Source organism: Sminthopsis crassicaudata, chromosome 5 (genome assembly GCF_048593235.1).
Source record: "Sminthopsis crassicaudata isolate SCR6 chromosome 5, ASM4859323v1, whole genome shotgun sequence".
NCBI classification, from domain to species: domain Eukaryota; kingdom Metazoa; phylum Chordata; class Mammalia; order Dasyuromorphia; family Dasyuridae; genus Sminthopsis; species Sminthopsis crassicaudata.
In genome coordinates, this window is record NC_133621.1 from 128,773,929 (window position 1) to 128,794,915 (window position 20,987).

The following is a 20,987-nucleotide window of genomic DNA, read 5'->3' on the forward strand; positions in this document are numbered from 1 at the left end:
AATTTTAAAAATTCTGACATACATCTCATACCTAATCAGATTGGCTAACATAATAGAAAGTGAAAATAGCATGCTGAAGGAGCAATAGAAAAAGTGGAATAGTAATACACTGTTAGTGGAATTATAAATTGGTCCCCTCTGGAAGATAATTTGGAACTATGCCCATACTTTTGACCTAACAATATCAATACTAGGTCAGTATCCCAAAGAGATTTTTTTTAAAAAGGAAAAGGACCAGTTTGTACTGTAAAAATATTTACAGCATCCTTTTTTTGTGATGGTAAAGAACTGGAAATTGAGGAATGGCTGAACAAGCTGTAATATTTGATTGTGATGGTATATGATTGTGCTCTAAAAATTGAGCAGAATGACTTCTGAAAAACCTAGAAAGTCTTATATGAACTGATACAAAATGAAGTGAGATGAACCAGAACACTACCCATGGTAGCAGCATTATAAAAGACTTTGGTGTTCCAATCAAGACAATGATCCAAGACATTCTAAAGGACTTAGGATGAAAAATACTGATCATCTCCAGGGAGAAAACTGATGAATTCTGAGTATAGATTAAAGCATACTTTTTTCATTTTCTTTATTTTTCTTGGGTTTCTTTATGTTATTTTGCAATATGACTGATATAGAAATATTTTCATGACTTAATATTATAATTAAAATCACATTGCTTATCTTCTCAATGGGTATGGGAGGGGAAAGAAGAAAGGAGAAAATTTGGAATTCAAAAAATTTAAATATGAATATTAAAATGTTTAAATATAACTGTGAAATATTTAATGAAACTATATTTAATAACTATATTCATTGAATCAATATTTAGCATCAAAGAAATTTTTCAGATTTTCTGAAGAACTGAAAAAGCTGATACTGTATGTATCATTACAGTCCCAATTTTATAGTGAAGGAAAATAACTGAAAGTCAAATGAATTAAGAGACTTGCTCAAACAATCAGAAGCACTGAAACTGAGATATAAACACAAGTTCAATAGCCTTCTCTGTTTCACATATTAAGCAGTTTTTGCATTTGGAATTTAACTAGGTAATCAGCACTCTTCTATCCTCAAAACAGGCAGAACCCACAGCTTGGACCTGGCCTCTAGATTTAAAGAGGAGAGGAGTTTCGGGTCTAGAATATACAAAATACTGCCCTCAAAAATCATCAATCTACAATGGTGAGAGAATAATGAGAAAAAGTAACTTCTAGGTTTCTGGAGCTAGGGACTCTAGAAATAAATTGTTATTTGAATTTTTTCACTGACCTCTCCACTTATGTTTGATTTTGTAATGTAAGAACATTTCTAACCAGACCTCATTTTTCAAATAGAATTCATTTCTCAATTTTAAAGCTTATTGCTTTGATCCTATATGATGTTTGGAGAAAATGGCTTGTTTTTCTCTCTAGATTTATTCTCTTTGACTTAAAAGAACTTTACGTTTATTAACAAGGTCTCCTTTAAAGTACATTAACACTTTGAATTGATCTATCTGGATAATAAATATGAGATATAAAAATTCTTCACTTTAAAGATACACAATCGATAGATCAATAGTAAAATTTTACATATACATAAGAGATTTCTGATGTAAATCCATATGTATTAAGCAGAAAAGTTGGCAAACTTAAACTATCTAAATGAGCTAATCAATTTACCTGATAACCAAAAAAAATATTAAAAAACTCATTCTCCATTCAATAAGATAATAAATATTACTATAATGATTATCTACCCTAAATCTTTTGTAATATTAAGTGCAATAGATGGGTGGCTCCAGACATAACAATTTCCTCCTGAAAAAGGGTTAATATCTTCTCAGCAATGTGGTGATCTTAAACAATACCAAAAGACTTGGGATAGAAAATGTCATCCACATCCAGAAGGGGGAACTATTGGAGACTGACTATGGATCAAAATAATATTTCTTTCCCATAGTTTTTTCCTTTTTATTCTGATTTTTCTTTTGCAACATGTATAAATATGGAAATATGCTTAAAATAACTATACATGTATAATCTATCTATCTATCAATATATATATATACATATAAATATATATACATATATACATATATATATGTTTCTTATTTCTTGGGGAGGGGGAGATAAAGGAGGGAAAGAAAAAATTTGGAATTCAAAATCTTATAAAAATGAATGTTGAAAATTATCTTTACATGTAATTAAAAAATAAAATACTACTGATGGAAAGAAAAAAAAAAACAAGGCTTATAATTTGTCTCCCTTTTGCCATATTTAACCAGCTTCCTGAGGCTTACCCCCTACAATCCTTATCTCTCAGGTATTCTCAGGGTCAGTCCAGGGGGGTAACATTAGTGACAAGAGAGAAAGAATGATAAAATTATGTCTATATTTCCCCACTTGCCATTAATTATATTTATATCCACATGATCCATTGGCTTTTTCCCAAATACTCTTTTCCCCTCACAGGTTAAGACTCCTAATAGCATGGACACATAGAATATAATAGGTTAACAGGACTTTACAAGTCATCTGATTCAATTAGATGAAAAACCTGAGTGTCATATGGATTGATTGTTAAGGTCATAGAGATGATAAGTTGCAGAATAATTTAAACACAATTCTTTTCTTTCAAATCTGGTATTCCTTCCATGCTACTACTCCAGTTAGCTATTTACTTTTTCTAGAGTTGAGAAATCACACCTCCCAAACCATGGGAATTGGCAAAAGAATCAGGGCCTGTGCAAACAGCCACTCAAGGATGGTTTGCTCCTGCAAGACCCTTCATCCTTCTCCTGACATACAACACAAAGAATAGCTTTAAAATATGGTTTCAAATGCCCTTCCTCTTATTCTCACTAAACAAGAAATCTCATAGTTGATTTTTTGATGGCCTTCTTTCTTCATGTTCAAACCCCAAAATGGACAGAAGTAGAAGCAGCTCCGGAATTTATAAAATCCTCCTGTCTTCCAAACATTGAAAAGATAGGCAAAGTCATAAATCTTATTGTGTGTGTGTGTGTGTGTGTGTGTGTGTGTGTGTGTGTGTGTGTGTGTGTGATTTAGTTTTAGGGTTTTTTTTCTTTTGTTTTGTTTGTACTCCTCTCTAGTAAGAGCAAATTGAAACTTTAAGTATACTTTTAACAGAAATATTTTATAGATGATGATTCTTAGATTCTATGGTATCACATTAAATCTCAGGTATATAATAACTTAGGAAACTTTGGGTGACTGATCTGAAAAAAAAAATGTCTTTCCATAAGAACATAAACTCTTTGAGAACAGGAACTGTCTTGTGCCCTTAGGATGTATACTTGGAGCACAGTAGGTACTTAACAAACTTTAATGATTGATTATGGGAAAATGTTACCATCGAAATGATGCATATCCAATTTTCTGCATCACAACATATGACATATTTTTGAATTGCAGCTTAAGTTGGGTATTTATTCTCAATAAATTTAATCTCAATAAATTAATCACTTTTCATGCACTATTTTATTTGAGCATCAGAACAATCTTGGGAGGTAGCTGCTATTATTTACCTCTATTTTAAACATGAGGAATGAGCTTCAAAGAGGTTGCTGAATCTCAAATTCTCAGTTTGAAAGGACCTCAAGGTCTCCTGAGCATATCCATTCCACTTTGGAATGAATTCAATTGTTTAAAAGTTTTTCTTTATATCAAGCCTAAATTTTCTTTCTTGCATATAAAGTTAAATGACTTGTCAAGAGTGCTAATATTTGAATCCAGATACTTTCTGATTCTGAATCCACTAACCTTCCACAGTCCCTATCAAAATGCATATTGTTCAGAAAACTTGGGTTTCAGTCCTACTTTTGAAGGTTGTGGGACTCTGGTCAAATCATCTAACCTTTCAGTATCCAGCCAAATCTCCAAAACTATACATTGTTGAATGGCTGTCAATCAGCAACAGTAGAGGGAGTTTCTCACTAGAAGTCCCTTATGTCAATAAAATCACAGGCTGCACCCTCCCAGAAAAAAAAAACCTTAAAAGTTATACAATTAAAATATTCTGACACCCGAAAGATGCTATTGAATTCATTTATGAAAAAGAATTAAGTGTACTTTGCTTATTTTGTCATTGTAAATACTACTGAGATTATAAACAAATACCTTCTTGCTTGAAATGAAATGAAATAATAAGGTTTAGAGGAAGGGAGCATAGAATAAGCCCATTTAAAAAAAAAAAGCAGACACATAATAGTAATAGTGAGTCACTAATATGATTATCTGCTTTGTCTATTGAGTTTACTATTCATTCTTAGATTAATTTATTAATGTTCGTCTTTTCTCTTCATTTAATTTTAATTAAACACTTTATTTTTAATTCATTATCAAACATTTATCCTTGTTGACTGCTAAGAAATCCTAAATTTATCTTAAGGGTGTCTTTTGCCTACAGCTTTTAAGAAAGATTTTTATTTCCTTAAAGGTAGAAACTTAGATGCCTTTAATATTCTACTAAATAATGTAACATAGCAACGGAAAAGAATTCATTCTTTAGAAAAATACTATAAAAACGTGGAGCCAAATTTAGTTTTATATACTAACGCTATAACTTTCCTTGCAGCAAAAAGAAGTTGTCTCAAATAATTTATTGGGAAAATTGACCATAAGAATTGACATATTAGAAAGTTCAACTTGAGCCCAAGAATAAAAGTAAATTATATGGGGAGGAGATGAGAACTATTATCAGATTTTAATTAAAATTATATTCTACTCTAATGCTGGATGTTAAGATTAGAATTCATATAGAGAGTCCATTTTTTAAGGTAAAACATTCTCTAGAGGAATATTTCAATGTTTAATAATGTTTCCTGACAGCTTACAAAATATTTAGATAAGTAGCCCTCAAGTAGATAAAACATAAAGTCCATATCTTTAGGCATCTGAAGAAACAGTCTAATCATTAAATTAAATGCTAGATTCCAATAAAGTCAAAATGAAATAAATATTTAGGAAATGGCTTGACTACCTATTGTGATAATGAGTCATATTCTATCAGAAATGCCTACCTCAAAGGATTCTGAGTGAGAAAACTAATTTCAGGCTGTAAAGTACCTGGAAACATTTAGAAAAAATAGTGCTTGAGAAAGTCAAGATAGTATTAAAGTCATTGTATGATTAAAAAATTAACATTTTATTACTTAAAAGAATATAGTAATTCAAAATTTGTACTATTTGCACAAATACCCTTTTCACTTAAAAATAACAAAACATTTGTAATCATTTTAACAGTGTTCCAAAAAACATAAAAGCAATCATTTTTAAAGAACTGATAAAATAAAGCTTAGTCACTTTATATTCAACTTACTAGGGAACAAAGAATATAGTACTGTCAACCAGGAAAAAAATTTTTTTTCTCCCAACTTACTTTGTCCAATTTTGCAATATTTACTAAGCACATGTTAGTTTCCTGTGCCTTTAGAGATAAGAAAAAGGCCATAAATCTCATTTTACAATTGTCTTATCAACTTTTGATTAAACTTTGACAAGAGTTACTTGCAATAAGGAGAGAAAAAAAAAGTCTAGGATGGCTGAACATGAACTTTGGAAATGAATACTTAAGATGATTGAATAAAGCCTATTAATTGAGATGTTGTAAACCACTTGAGAGTGAGTAATTATTATTAACATTGACTATTTGCTAAGTTCTGTGCTATGTACTATGAAAGACAACTTTTCCACTCCGAAAGGCTCATCTACTTATTACCTATTAGCCACCAACTCACAAATCCTCTTACCTATTTTCCACTTTTATTTTTTAAAAATGAATGTATATACACAGTTATTTATATTTATTTATATCATTTACAATAATATGTTTTAATAATATAAATGATTTTTACTTATAAAATAATAATATCTTAATAAATAAGAGTGAGTTGTATGTATTCATAATTGCTTCTGATAAATATTGTACTGGCTGTGTTATTCTGGTAAAGTCATTGAATTTTTCTGGGTCACTAGGAATTTTGAGTCTATTACTTGCAGAAAAACTGGGGATCTGCTTTGGTAGTGGGAGTTTCTTCACTATAAGTACTCAATGGCATCAAACCCAAATGGAAATGGGATAGGGAGGGGAAAGAAGCAACAAACTGTATATAAGGTTACCTGGGAGATTACATGTTGTAATTTATTTTATTTTGTTAAATTTTTCTCAATTATATTTTAATCTGCTTCTAGCTGCATTTGGGAGAATTGCAGACTATTTGACAATTCTTTCCTATACAATGAAATAAAAGACAAAAATTTTAGATTTTAGTTCTATAGCTTAGAATAACCCTTTTTAGCTTAATTCCCAAAATATCAATACGTTTCAATGGAAAAAATATTGATTGAAAAATCAGTTCTTGCTGAGAATCGCCAAAAATATATAAAACTCCATCTTATAGAAAATATAGACACATTTATTGAACACTATGTCAAATATATTGTGTTAGATATAGGAGAGAAATAAGAACAAATAAGACCAGATTCCTCCCTTCAGAAAATTTTAATCTTTGAGAGGAATTAATATCTTAAATTAACAGAAGAAAAAAATGAATAAGCTAATTATTTGAGCTAACAAAAAGATTGAAGTTAAAATATTTTTGTCTTCCCTGTAACCTACTTCATGTGAATTTATGTATTTGAAAGTATGTATTAACCAACAATATGTATTTATTATTGTCTATGTTTATACTTCATGTGTATTTCAGATTTTAAAGATCGAAAGAATATTACTGTTCTTTTAGTATAGTTCCTTCACTTTACAGATGAGGAAACAAAAACAAAGATTTTACAAATGCTAAATATCCGAGCTGAGATTCTCAACCAAATTATTTCCAAATTCTGTTCTCTTTTCACTTGGGGAGGTAAAAGGACGCATACTCATTTGTGTATGCATTTCTATATGTATCCTTACACTTAGAAGTTTATATTTAAAGAGAGATACAGTCAAAAGAGCATCGGATCTGAAGTCAATAAAGTACTCTGAAAAATGTGCTTGCTAGGGCAAGTAGATAGTGTGGTAGCTCCACCGGCACTGGAATCAAGAGGTCCTGAGTTCAAAGGCAGTATCCTATACTCATTAGCTATGTGATCCTAGGCAAGTCACTAACCCCACATACCTCAAAAAAATTGCTCTATAGAATGATAGACAAGTCACTTAATTTATCTAATCTTCAATTTCTACAGCTGTAAAATAATCATAATATCCACTCAGCTGCTCAATAAATAATAATTAAACATTTACTATGTGCCAGGTACTATTTTAAGCGTTGGTAAAACATAAAGAACTGACCAACTCATAGGTACTTAAGTTACAAGAACATTAGTATTGAGAAAGTAACATTGCTTGATGATGAATAAGAATGATAAAGACATGTTGTAAGGATGTAGAGTTCCTGGGTTTCATTTATTAGTTGTATTATCCCAATTTCAGTCAAGTAATTAAGTTCTCAGCCTTAGTTTCTTCATCTATAAAATGAGGCTATATATATTAGATACTTCATTAAGTAGGGCTTTTTTTTTGAGGAAAGACTTTGTAAATTGTAATGCATGATATAAATACAAGCTATATTATTTCAATAGTTTCAGGGACCTTTTAGTTCATTGGAATCAATACTTTAAATAACACAGATCACAACCTACTCATACTTTCTTATTCTATGAAATTCTTATACATGTCTTCCCACCCAAGGTACTTGTCTTCCTCTGGAAGACAACAATCATTGCATATGTTGTTTTAAGATTAATCTTTTCCCCAAGATGCTATGACTTTTAAGGATTCTGCTATGCCAAAAATATGATTTGCTCTTCTTCCTTTTGATATTTTTTGCATTTCAAGTACATTCCACAGAGGCATTTTATGCCAATAAATTTCCATTCCCTCATGACATTATCCTAATGTACAAATCTGTGCTGTCATAAACTTCTCCTTTCTCATAGATTTTAATTCTGTCATAATGGTATATTTCCAGAAATAACAAACAACATAGTGAGTAAATATGACCAATGATATTATGATATTGTAGATAATACACTAAGAGAATAATGACATTTTAAATTCAAACTGCAATACTTTTATTTAGGCCTACATCATTTCTTGCTTGGTCTTTCCTCCCTCCAATGTGTCACCTATCAGGTATGATTCAGAGATATTCTTGTTAGGTATGATTTAGAATAGTCTCTGAGGTTCTGAAGTTTGGTATCTTTCCTCTGAGGTCACCTATAATTTATCTTCTTCAAGAAGTCTTTCCTAGGCCTTCCTAATTAAGAGTAGGCACTAAGATGCCTTTTCTGTGAGATTACCTCCAATTTATCTATTTGTATAAAGTTGTTTACATTAGAAAGTGAGCTGCTTGAGAAATGGGACTTTTTTTGGCATATAATAAGCAGTAACTGATTATACATTAGTGATGCTTCAATCATGTAACTACCACCTTAAAAATCTTCTATTTATACCTATCTATGTCATAACATTCTTTTAATCAGTAAACTTTAGGAAAGTAGGGACTGCATCTTATCTAAATTCTGCATCTCAGTCAGCATATACTCTGAACACAGCAAACACTTTACTAACTTACTGTAAGTTATTAATATTAATTTGATTCTTGAGCTATGAGTAAAAAATTGGTTTCAACTTTGGGGGATAACTAGGTGGTACAGTAGATATAGCACTGGACCTGCAGAAAGGCAGATTTCAAATGTGATCTTATACAATAGTTGTGTGACTCTGTCCAAGTTATTTAACCTCTTTCTGATGTAAAATGGAGGAAATTATAACATCTATTTCTGAGGGTTATTATGACAATAAATGAGAAATTATATGTAAAACATTTTATAAACCTAATAGTTCTACATAAATATTTATTATTATTATCATTATATGTTCATAATCTATAGAAATTTAGAATTTCTTTAAATTTCAGGTTTAAAAAATGAAAATAACTTTAAAGTCTTAAACTCATCTGGTATGTAGTATTCAAATGTAGTTTACAATTTCCTATCCCTAATTAGCTTCAGATCTAGACTAACTTTCTTCAGATCCTTGTAGGAATTATATTGTATGGGTGCATTTATACACATTTAATGTTTTTTCTATATTTGTCATTGTGTTCAAGTCTGAAATATAGTTTGTTTTTGTTTTGATTGATAAATTACTGATAAATTACTGGAAAGTGATTTCCTCTCAATCAACAAGTGTGTTGAATGTTACCTACTCTATGATGGATCTCCATTCCCTCCAACTCTTGCAATAATCAAAATTTTTAAACTGATTTAACCTGTTTCTAAAAGGTTTATGGCTTCTGTTTTTTTATTTTTGTTTTTGTAGGCAATAAATAGTTCACCTTAGCTATACAGTAAATAAAATCATTTCTACAAGTATCCTGAAATTGCACACCTAAACAAAAACTGAATTTAGCAACCTAAACTGAAAGAGATCAAAATTTAACTCAGAAAAATATTTTAGGGGTCCAGGTTAACTCTAATTCAGTAGTCTTAGAAAATAAGTTGATATGGTTCCTGTTAAAATTGATTAACCAAGATAAGCATTTTTAAACACTGATTTGGTTTGCACACTAGAAAATTTAAAATTGGGATCTGGTTCCAAGTTCTTCTCATTAAAACTTTTTTTTTTAATCATGGCTTACTTTTCATTTTGCTTCAATATATTTTTAGATGTATTTTATAATAATAATAGTAGAGAGAGATTTACATAGTGCTTTAAGGTTTAAAGAGTGCAATTCTTTACATATTAGCTCACTTGATTTAGTAACAAATGTCATTTCCCATGACACTATTTAATTACCTTCTCCAACTAACCACACATTCATTCTTTTCATAGTAGTAACTGTCTACTGCTTAAACCTCAACCACAATGTAGGTTAGTGGTTATCAGAACTTCTAACCCAGATGTCAAAGTCAAAATTCATTAGTGTTATCTGAATAATGGAATTTATTTTTCAGGACAGGTGTTTTATTTGATAACCATACAGCTCTCCTTACTGAAAGAATTCATTTTTCTTGCCAATTTTCCTCCCAACCAAGAGTTTAAAAATGAAACTCTCTAAGCAGTAAATAGGCATATTGAACACAAGCAGATTTTATCATCTTCAAATTATTCAGTAAATCTTTTGATTACAATAGCTAGACTGTTAGTATCATGATTAATATTTAGTGACAGTAATCTTAAAATTTATGGCTAAAGTACCATATTGATTTTGTTAACAATAAAATAATATCTAAAAGTCTTTGATACTCCCCAGTTTGAAAAACCTTATTTCCTTTCCTCAATTTCTTTCAAGTTTGAACATTATGAAAAATAGAACAGTAAATTGTCCCTAATTAACATTAACCTAAGCAATAATACTTTTTCCTGACAGATGACAGGTGCTATAGTGTTAAGATCGTGATTCTAGTAGCATCAAAGAATGTTAATATCATGTCAGGAAAAAGTCTATACTGATTATTAATTCTAATAATAAGTCTCCTGCTTAGAGAATTGAAGTCTTCCTTAATAAGAAAGAACAATGAATAAAACTTAATATGATGAAAATTAGTAAAAGTAAATGAGTCCTGTATTTGAGTTCAAATAATCAATTGCTTAAGTACAGGATGGAAGAAAAGAAGGATTAGTTGTGTTTATTTGGTCCTAGATAACAGAAAGGGGATCAAAGAGTAACTTTTCTAACAAAAGTTGCTGTCCAAAAATGGAAGAAACTGATAGCACTATTTGGTGGGAGAAATAAAGAATTCTCATATTGAAAATCTTTAATTGGAATATGGTTGACCATTTGTTGAAAATAGTAGATAAGGATGGACCCGATGAGAAGAGAATGTGTGTTAGTGAGAGACAGACAGACAGACAGACAGACACACACACACACACACACACACACACACACACACACAGAGAGAGAGAGAGAGAGAGAGAGAGAGTGTCTAATTAAATGCATTTCTTCTTGCCTGCTTCCAATACTAACTGTAATTTCAGAAGTCTTCAAGCAATACTTTTTCAAGTATGTTGTAGTGGAAATTCATAAACTAGATAGTTACTGAGGTTCCTTCTAGCTGAAAAATACTGTGATTTTTTAAAGATGACTGTTAATAATAAGGACATATTTTAAAAGGGGAGCAGTTTGTGTAAAAGCTTCTATTACTATGATCTTAATAAAATTTTATATTTTCAGAGATAAGAGTTCATGATGAGTACAGAGATGAGATAAAATGAACAGGGATCTAGGACTTAAAGGCTATTGGTCTAGGGTTCATGTTTATTCATTGAAAGTCATCCTCTCAACAACCAACAGTATAAATATACTAACCTCTAATAAAACTTACTTTATCCTACTCAATGACAAACAAATCAGAAAACTATGTGAAATGTTTCTATCCAGCAAAATATATTTCTCTGTCCACTTCTATCATCATTAATTATGTAAGTGATATGAAAAGATATTAGATTGGAACCAAAAAAAAATGAGGAAAAGAAAATTCTTTACTCATCTCTTGTTCTAAGTCTAGATAGCACTTCAGAAATCAGATCAATTTTGGCAGTCAAAATTAAAATAAACTTTTTTGCAAAGGTTTGAACTTGGTTACAGGTGTCAAAAATGAATACATTAAGGATTTACATTTCTGACCTGTTTGTTTAACTGCCAGGAGTACTTTAGTTGTTTCCTGAGTCCCTCTAATCAAAACAGTGTTATGGTCTTTATAGAAAAAATACTCATTTTAGCACATTTTAGCACATGAATTACATTATACATTTTTGTACCTTGATTCACTGTATACACTTCTTGGCACCAAAAAGCCCTTATTAAATGGAAGCATTTTAGTCCATCCAGATGACGAAATATCTATTTTAAACTGTTAGGTTCCCCAAGCATCAAAAAATTATATTCGTTATGTCTAGTATCAAAAGGCTGTCTGAACCATTAGAAAATTATAAGACGTTTTTTGTTGGAAAATTCTATGTAACTGCAGTAGACATTCCTACTTGAAGACATTTATACTTTACTAGAATAATCAATCAAGTAAATAATAACCCTATTATATCACCCACAATGTTACTATGTTATCTACTATATTATTACAATATAGAGACATACTATAACATGAAATATTTTTGACATGTTATCATTATCCCTACTTTTAAGGATCAGACCGAAACCTGTAAATTTGTTAGTATACAGGACTTCCAGGTGGGGAATTTTCCTCTACTAGTGCAGGTCATCACCTTTTCCTCAATTTATAATTTTACATCACTGTTTAAACTCAGAGAGTTTAAGTGACTTGCCTAGAACCCAACAGATAGTGTGTTTCAGAGACAAGACTGGAATCCATGGCACTCTCACTTCACAGCCACTTCTCTGTGCACTATCCCATAAGAAAAGGATCAGGCAGTTGATAAGTAACTAGTGAGACACTGATTTCCCCACTAGTGATTTAAATTGACAAACACTGGGAACTAATCTACTGTTCACATGGTAACTTGGAAGGAATGAATCGGGGACTAAATTTAAGCTGAGCAGAAAGGAACAGTACTAGAGCATCAGAAGTGGCAAAAAAGTCAGATATTTTGAGGAAAAAGTAGAAATTTATATAAAAAAGAAGAGATATAAAGATAATGGCATTTTAAAACTAGATGGTGATTTCATTCATATGTGCAACATCCAGTGAGGATATATCCTCTAAAAAGGAGAGAAGCAACAATTGTGCAGCTAGGTAGCACTCCAATGGTTTCAACACTAGCTCTAGATTCTTTAAGACTTGAAAATTCAAAGACAAACAATATCTGGCACAGAGCAATCACTTTTTAAAAGTTTATTCCCTTCCTTTTTCTCTCTTTATGTGAAATTATAGCCTTAGATAATTGCCTGAAAAACACTGAGAGGTTAAGTTTGTATGGCCAGAGTTACAATGACAGATCTGAGAATTGAACACAGATCCTTCTGACTTCAAGATCAGGTTTATATCAACTACCCCATGCTGCCAAACCCTTCAACACAACTCCTTCACTTTCTCCAGCACAGGCTTATGAGAAGCTTTCTTTGCCTGAACCTTTATAGATTTAGTTTAGATTTCTTTTGATATTGTGATTCCATTTATAAGACCCTATTTACCTGTGATCTTTTAATCACAAATACGTGGAAATCTTCTATTCCATAAAAAACCTCCCTTTTCTCCCTGTAGAACTATATTCAGCTTTGCAGGGTAAGTTATTCTCCATTGCAAATCTATCTCTTTTGCCTTTGAAGTATTATATTCCAATATCTCTTTTCATTAGAGTAGTTGTCAGGTGTGATCCTCAATATGGTTCCCCTGGCACTCTGGTCATATTCAGAAGATGCCATTTCATTTTCCTTTATTGAAACTAACTTTGTTGTCAGCTCTTCTTCTCACCATCTGTGGCTCTGTGCATGACTTATTGCACAGTAGTGGAGTTTTTAAAAAAATCACTTCTTGTACTTTCCCACTAGATTTCTAGATCATTATTAAATCTGGTAAGGATTTCAGGCTTTTACTGAAGTAGATATGCAGAAGCCAGGCAGTCAGCCTCCAGTTAGGTAGTTTCTTGTCCAAAAGTCCTTCCACCAACATTCTTGGCAAATTAAAATTCATATTCACAACTTTTCCTACATCTTTGGCCCCACCACCTATGACTTTGGCAGCTTCCAGTTACTCGACACATCATATTCTCAGTTCCTTGACCTTTTTTCATAAGGCATTATACTACTTTCTTCTCTCAGACCACATTCTCCTTGTTTTCAATATTTCCACTTTCTTCAAATATGCTCTCTGCCCTCTTCTCCTAAAGTACTTTCAAAACCTCAAGATCATATTACCTTTTATTTTTATCATGAGTATGAACACAAACTTAAAGTGCTTAACCTTGCCAATGTTACCCAACTCTTATTCTCCTTGTCAAATGCTTCCATAATCAGTCACATCATCGCATGTCTCCCTAACCTCCCAAACTTTCTCTTTAACCATGGATTACTCTCATTTGTTTACTCCACTCTTCTTTTAGTGAGGAACTTCCAGGAACTGAGAAACCTTGTCCTCTAACAAGTTTATATTCTACAATTTGGCCAAGGCTACTGATCAGCAATCCTACAATTCACCTTCAGTGATATCTAGGCTCATTTTATTTTAGGGACTCTTAATATTTCCTGTTAATCCTCTCACACTCTTCTTCTCCCTATCCCCATGTCCCATATTTCTAATAAACAACTCATGGCAAACTTTATTAAGAGAACATGGTCCCTTATTTTCTTCCTCTTTTACATGGTCTTTCATTCAAGTCCGGCCAGATCTCCTTAACAACCTTATTGCCTTCTTATTCCTTCTTCCATGTCTTCAGTGCTAAAACAGTATGTATATTTATTGACAATCCAAACACTAGGCAGGTGAAAGGGAGTAGAGAGGACAGGGAGAAACTTGCACATAAGAGCCAACTATTTAGAATATACATGGATTTGTCCTTCCTGTTAAGTTACACAGAGCACTTGCAATATTCTTTATTTGCTACCAATCCAAAATGTGATACTGCAGAAGTCGGTTTCGTACAAGATGACTCAAGGTAAGTCTCAGGCAAAAATGAAAATCAGCTGAGGAACCAGGACTGAAGATAAAAACTCATACAGAACTAATTTTTTTTATGCAATAGGTTCAAGTAAACAATCTCTTACTTTATTCCCTTGTTGTTTCTGAGTGAAGGAAAGAATTATTACAAGCTACTGAGCGGAAGGAAGGACAACTGGTCATCTCCCTCTCCTCCAGCTTCCATATGTCCCTAAGCACATAGTGTCTGTTTCTTTTCTGTTTGTTCTTTCATGAATTTAAGTGAAAGACTATCTAGAAATAGAATAGAGCAGGTTATAACTTTGTGAGCTTTAAAATATTATATGCCATAAGAAATTCCTCTGTAGGAAAAACAAAGAAGCTGGTAGTAGCAGTAGCCAGGAGACATCCTTGACCCAGCAAAGCATTGAATTATTCTGTTAGCAGAACACCACTTCTCACAAGGAGCCAGCCAAATTAGCAAGTAAACAACTCATTATTTCTTTTTTTAAAAATCAGACTAGCTATTCTATTTTATCTATTTTGTTTTTAATAACTTCTAATTTAATGTTTTAATTTTTAATTTTTAAAATTTATTTTTATTAGAAATATTAGAAAAATATTTATTTTTATTTTATTTTTAAATTTTTATTTTGGTGAGATTTTTTAAAAGCTACTTTTGGTTTTTAGTTGCATGCTCCATTCATTGATTTCTACTCTTTTTGTTGATGAAATTATATGGCAATATTTTCATTTCTAACACTTTTTTGCTTATTTCCCAAATTATATTATTTCTGTGAAATTTTATTTGATGAAATTTTCTATTGCTTCTATGTTTTGCTCTTTCACCCATCTGATTTTTAGGATTGTGTTAAAATCTAAATAATTTTTCCTTCTTTTTTTCAAAGATTCTTTTGTGGATTTTTTGGCCTTATGATTAGTAAAAGATGTTTGAGATTCATGTTTTTCTTCATTTATTTATATTTATGTTCACATACATGACCTATTTCTTTACAGCTGAAAAAATTATATATGTGCACATTTATACTCCTTTCTGTTCCCACTTAGTAGCCATGAGATATTTACTATGCCTAACTTTTTTTCAAATTTCCATTCATGTTCTTAACTTCTTTATTGTTTATCTTTTAATTAGATATACATTAATATCCCCAGTTATTATGTTTACTCTTTCTTACTATAAATTAACTGCTCCTTTCAACATTTAGGCATTATGCCATTCAGTAAATATATATGTGTTAAAATTAATTAATTGTCTATGCTGATTTTTAAGCAGAAGGTAATTTTCCAATTCTCCTTTTTAATCAGTTTCTCTCTTTTAGTCTTCTAATTGCTATTTTTATTGTTGCCTTACCTGAGATCATAGATTTTTTTTTAATTCAAGTGAAATATAATGAACTTTTCTCTAGCCTATTATAGTTCTATGTGAATTTTTCAAATCTATTTCAAATTTTTTTTTGCATACAAAATATTGTTAGATTTTTTTCCAACGCATTACGATAATCTCCCTGATTCTAAAGGTGACATCATCCCATTCACACTCATATTTATGATTATTAATTGTGCACTTCACTTTATCCTCAAAAAAAGGACTTTTCCCTTCTCTTTGCATTTTGTCCTTTTTTATGCAAATAAGAGGATATCAAAAAAGAATGTTTTCAGTACTAGTGATCTATATTTGATGCTATCTGCTTCCATTCTTTTAATAATCTTTTCCCCTTGTCCAATCACAGATTCTTATCCTTTCTTCTTTTCCTTCTATTCCCACTTTCTAAAGAAGAAGGTTATAAAAAAGGTATCAAGGGAAATCTTGACCTATTTAAAAATATTGCTTACAATTGTCTTTGAACTAAGTAAAAGGTGAAGATAGTTTTTTTCCTCCTCATGTCCCTCCATCTTGTTCTACAGGGCCCACACTCATAGGATATTATATTTTCTAGTACAGTACCTTGAAAGGATTATAAACTGGCTTGTAAAGCAGATCAGAGAAGACTCCTAACTCAATATCAATCCAATATGGCAGCCTTGCTAGAGTTCTCAGCCCTTCTGGAATCTAATTCCAATTTTATTTATCTCTGGCTAAGGTATTGCCTGGTTCCCACAAAGCAATCTTTTAATGATCCCTGCTTCCTTTTCACTCTGCCTTATAAAGACTTAAGGGCAACTAAGTAATAGTGGGTAGAGCATTACACCTGAGTTCAAATGTGACCTCAGATACTAACCAGCTATGTGATCTTGGGCAAGTCACTTAATTTTGTTTGCTTTAATCCCCTGGAGAATGAAATGGCAAATCACTCCCCTATCTTTTCTAAGAAAATCTAATGGACAGCACTGGCATGCTATGAAAGGTCAAATACATAATTAACTAAACAACATAAAGGCCTTGAATTCACCATCTTGATTTTCCTGGGATTGCATCAGTGTTTCCAGGTCCTAAAACAACACCTTCTGACTCCCTAGACAAGAAAAATCATTCTCTACTTCCCTGGGCAACAAGAAATTTTATACTGACTCTTTATGGCTTCCTTCACTCTGCTGGCAACTTCATTAACTTGGGTTCTGTCAGTTTTAACTAATTCTTCCCAGATCTATTTTGTTCAAGTTGGTTTTCCTGATGCAGTTATTTTATGTTTGCTAAACCTGGCTCACCACTTTTTTTGCATCTCTACTTATTGCCCTGTAGTAGAATCTTAGCCTATTTTCATTCATCATTTGTCATAAGACCTAAGTCACCATTATATTTGATACTTCCTTCTCTACGTTGTTCTTTGCAGGAGTTCCCAATAAAGTGAATTCTTCCTACATCAAAGAATATACCTCTACCCCCACTGATAGTGTTCCTCTTTGGCCTACAACTTATTGGCAAACAAAGTGGGCAGGCAGGTAATGAACAATGAATGGTCAATGTCTACTGGTCAGAGATATCCACATCCCTCAGATATTTGGTAGTGAGTTATCCAAAAGATACCTTGCTCTTCTACTTCAAAATCATGTTGTCTATTCAAGTAGAAAATATATATATATATATATTTAACAAATATAGTAATAATAAAACTAATTCCCACTACCAGTGAGAGAACTATTTGTCACACAATAATATGCTATTAAAAATATTCAGATAAAGACATACCTCTTCCAGTTGGCAGGCTTTGATGACGCTTCTATATCGGTATTCATCATAAGAAACACCAAAAATGATGTTTTCTTTAATAGTACCAGGCATGATCCAAGAAAACTGAGAGCAAAAGGAAATTCTTCCACTGTGCTTAATTTTTCCCTCTGAAGGTTCCAACTCCCCCATGATCATCATTAAAAGTGAAGTCTGTAAATGAAAATGAGTGGCACTAAAATTATTGACATATTATCCCAGAGAAGTTATAGAATTCACCCCCAGATCAGCACTATATCTAAGTGATACCAAACAAGAATATCAAATGAATGAAAAGGCACTTATTAGGGACAAAACTCCAGATATAAATTCAAAACAGCAAAATGGACCTTGAAGTGAAGAGATTTAAGTTTGAATCTCCTCTTAGACCTTTACTAGCTGTGAAATAATATATAAATCACTAAATCTTTCAGAATCTCTGTGTCTTCATTTCATGGATGGAAGTTGTTATAGTTATTGTGAGAAAAGTGCTATATAAAAGTGAAGTATTATTTTATTTAAAGTTGTTCCAATGCCAAAAATGTAGCTGGAGAGAGGGAAAAGGACAGGGAGAAGAATAGGGAAAGGGAAAAAGATAGAAAGAAGAGGAGGAAAGCATAGCATAGAGGATAGTAAGCTAGTCTTGGAATTAGGCCAACTTGAGTTCAAGATTCACTTCTGACACATAGTAGCCCCTGAAGAAGTGCCTTAACTTTTCAATGGTCTAAGGAACTCTGACTAGAAATTTCGGAGAAGGTGCCAATCTGCATTGGTAGAGGAAGTTTCTTCACCCAGGAGTTTCTGAAAATAGCTGTTTTGGAGCATTTTTCATCTCTTTTTTTTTGTTACTCAATAAAATACTAGAATATCCTTTTGAATACTTTATGACTAACAAAACTGCATTTTCTCATACATAACTTTGACAGGGTCTTTTTCTAAAAACTAGTTGGATTATTTGCAGGTACAGCTTGCCAGCTTGTACACTGGACTTTCCCCTTATCATTTTTGCAAAGAATCAGTTCATTATATTTGAAATAATTGCCCATATTTAAATGATAAATATTATAATTCATAGATAATAAATAATTAGTAGCAACTTCTTTTGTACACAGTACCTGAAAATAAAATGAAGAATTAACAAATAAGAAAAATTAGATGAAATACACTAACAACTTAGCAAATTTACTTTGGGGTGTTATCTTTGGTTTGAAGCAATCTCTAACTTTCCTCCATCAAAATTTTCTCTTAACAATGACTACAGCTAGTAATTTAAAAAAAATAATAATCAACAAAACATGTGGCAGAGAGAGAGAGAGAGAGAGAGAGAGAGAGAGAGAGAGAGAGAGAGAGAGAGAGAGAGAGAGAAGGAGAGAGAGAAGAAGAAGAAGGGAGAGAGAGACAGACAGACAGACAGAGAGAGAGAGAAAGAGAGAGACAGAGAGAGAGACAGAGAGAGAGAGAGAGAGACAGAGAGAGAGAGAGAAGAAAGGAGAGAGAGAGAAGAAGAAGGGAGAGACAGAGAGAGAGACAGAGAGAGAGAGAGACAAAGAGAGAGAGACAGAGAGAGAGACAGAGAGAGAGAGAGAAGAAAGGAGAGAGAGAAGAAGAAGGGAGAGAGAGAGAGGGAGAGAGAAAGAGAAAGGAGAAAGAAGTCTTCAGGGAAATTATTTAGGAGGAAGAAAATCTAGGGAAGACCAGAACTTGAAACAAGGTGCTAAGTCAGTGGAATTGATAGAAACAATGGTTATTTAGCATGGTATTTAACAGTTCTCTAGTTCAGTACATGTACTTAGTACTTCCTATAGTTTTATAAGATTCACACCTTTGATAAGAGACCATATAAGCTCAGACAAACTCATTCAGGGAAGACCAGAGAAGTGGTGGCGGTCCTCCTGCCTCCCCCACAAAAACCAAGACACATTCAGGAGGACCTCAAGAAACTGGCAGAAGCAGAGAAGATAAAGGACCAGCAGCAGGAGCTTAAGCTCTTGGAACCAAGGAGAGAGGTAGGTCTCAAGAAAGCTAACAGGGCCCCAGGAAAGGAGACAAGACTTGGAAAGAGACAATAAAGGATTTGGACTTTAATCCCTAACTGCACTTGTGATTACTGAACTGAAAGGAAGGCTGCCTCCAGAGACCCCAAGGAAACTGCAACAAGAGAATATTACATTTTAGAGAAGAATATTACACAAAAACACTATAAAATTATATGGAATAGTACTGGCACCCAATGAACTAAATGATGACTACAACCAAATTCAATCTCTGAGAACATTTTGTGACATTTATTTCCCATGTATTAGATAATAAATTCTTCAAAATACTAATTACAAGACTACATATATGGATTATCCTTTTTTTTTTTAAGGAAAAAACCATGGGACCTTTTAACTTCCTATTTCATTTTAATTATTAACTAGCAGTTCTATTGTTCCTAGTTCAACAACTCATAAACATTTGATCCTATAAAAAATGTCTGTACATGTAAAAAAAATAGCTTGAAAGCAATTGTGAAGTTATTCAGCCTTTCCCTATATACTTTTACAAAGTATGAAATCTGAACAATTATGATCAGACAAGAATTTACCTTCTAAGTGAAAACCTTTATGAAAGATAGAGTAGTCACGCTTAATAGCCCACTCTAATGTTCAATATTTCTCATTAATTAGGAAATTCTTTCTTAAGTCTATTGGAAATTTCTCATGAATTAAACCTTTTTTTTTTTTTTTTTTTACTTATTCTCACCTAAATTATGAAGAGCCATTAGTCATTAATTCTTTCAATAACTTGGATGTTTTCTCCACTGCATGCTTTTCCTTGGATTTCCCTGTGAAAATTCTACATCTTTTGCCACCTTCTCCAGGGGAGACTGTTCTCCACCAATTTATTTTCCTTTTCTCACCCTTAAGCTTCAGTATCACTAGCAGTGTCTCCTCAATCTTATTTTCTCTTTGCACTCTCTCCCTTCCCTATTTATCTGTTTTATTGAAACTCTCCTCTTTCTTCAAGATCCAGCTCAGATGCCAACTACTTCATAAATCCTTTCTTGATTTCTTCCTTATTCTCCAAGCTGAAAGCAGTTGTACCTTCAAATATACTCAAAGTGCTTGGACTGAGTTTTGCCTTTGCCTTATCACATATCATCTTTTATCGTATTTATTTGTACATGTGACATATCAATCACCTTAATGAGACTATAAATTCCAGGAAGGCAGGTAATATGCAATTTTTCATTTTTATATCTCCAACAATTA

The 20,987-nt window shown here is 32.2% G+C and overlaps 1 protein-coding gene across 1 annotated transcript in view; it reads right to left on the minus strand.

Annotated features, from left to right (window-relative positions):
- Window positions 1-20,987, minus strand: part of CFTR (CF transmembrane conductance regulator) — a 191,478-nt gene that overhangs the window by 87,822 nt on the left and 82,669 nt on the right. The window contains exon 11 of the mRNA XM_074268208.1: window positions 17,716-17,907. Within this exon, the coding sequence (XP_074124309.1) occupies window positions 17,716-17,907 (192 nt within the window). The remainder of the gene's footprint in view (window positions 1-17,715; window positions 17,908-20,987) is intronic.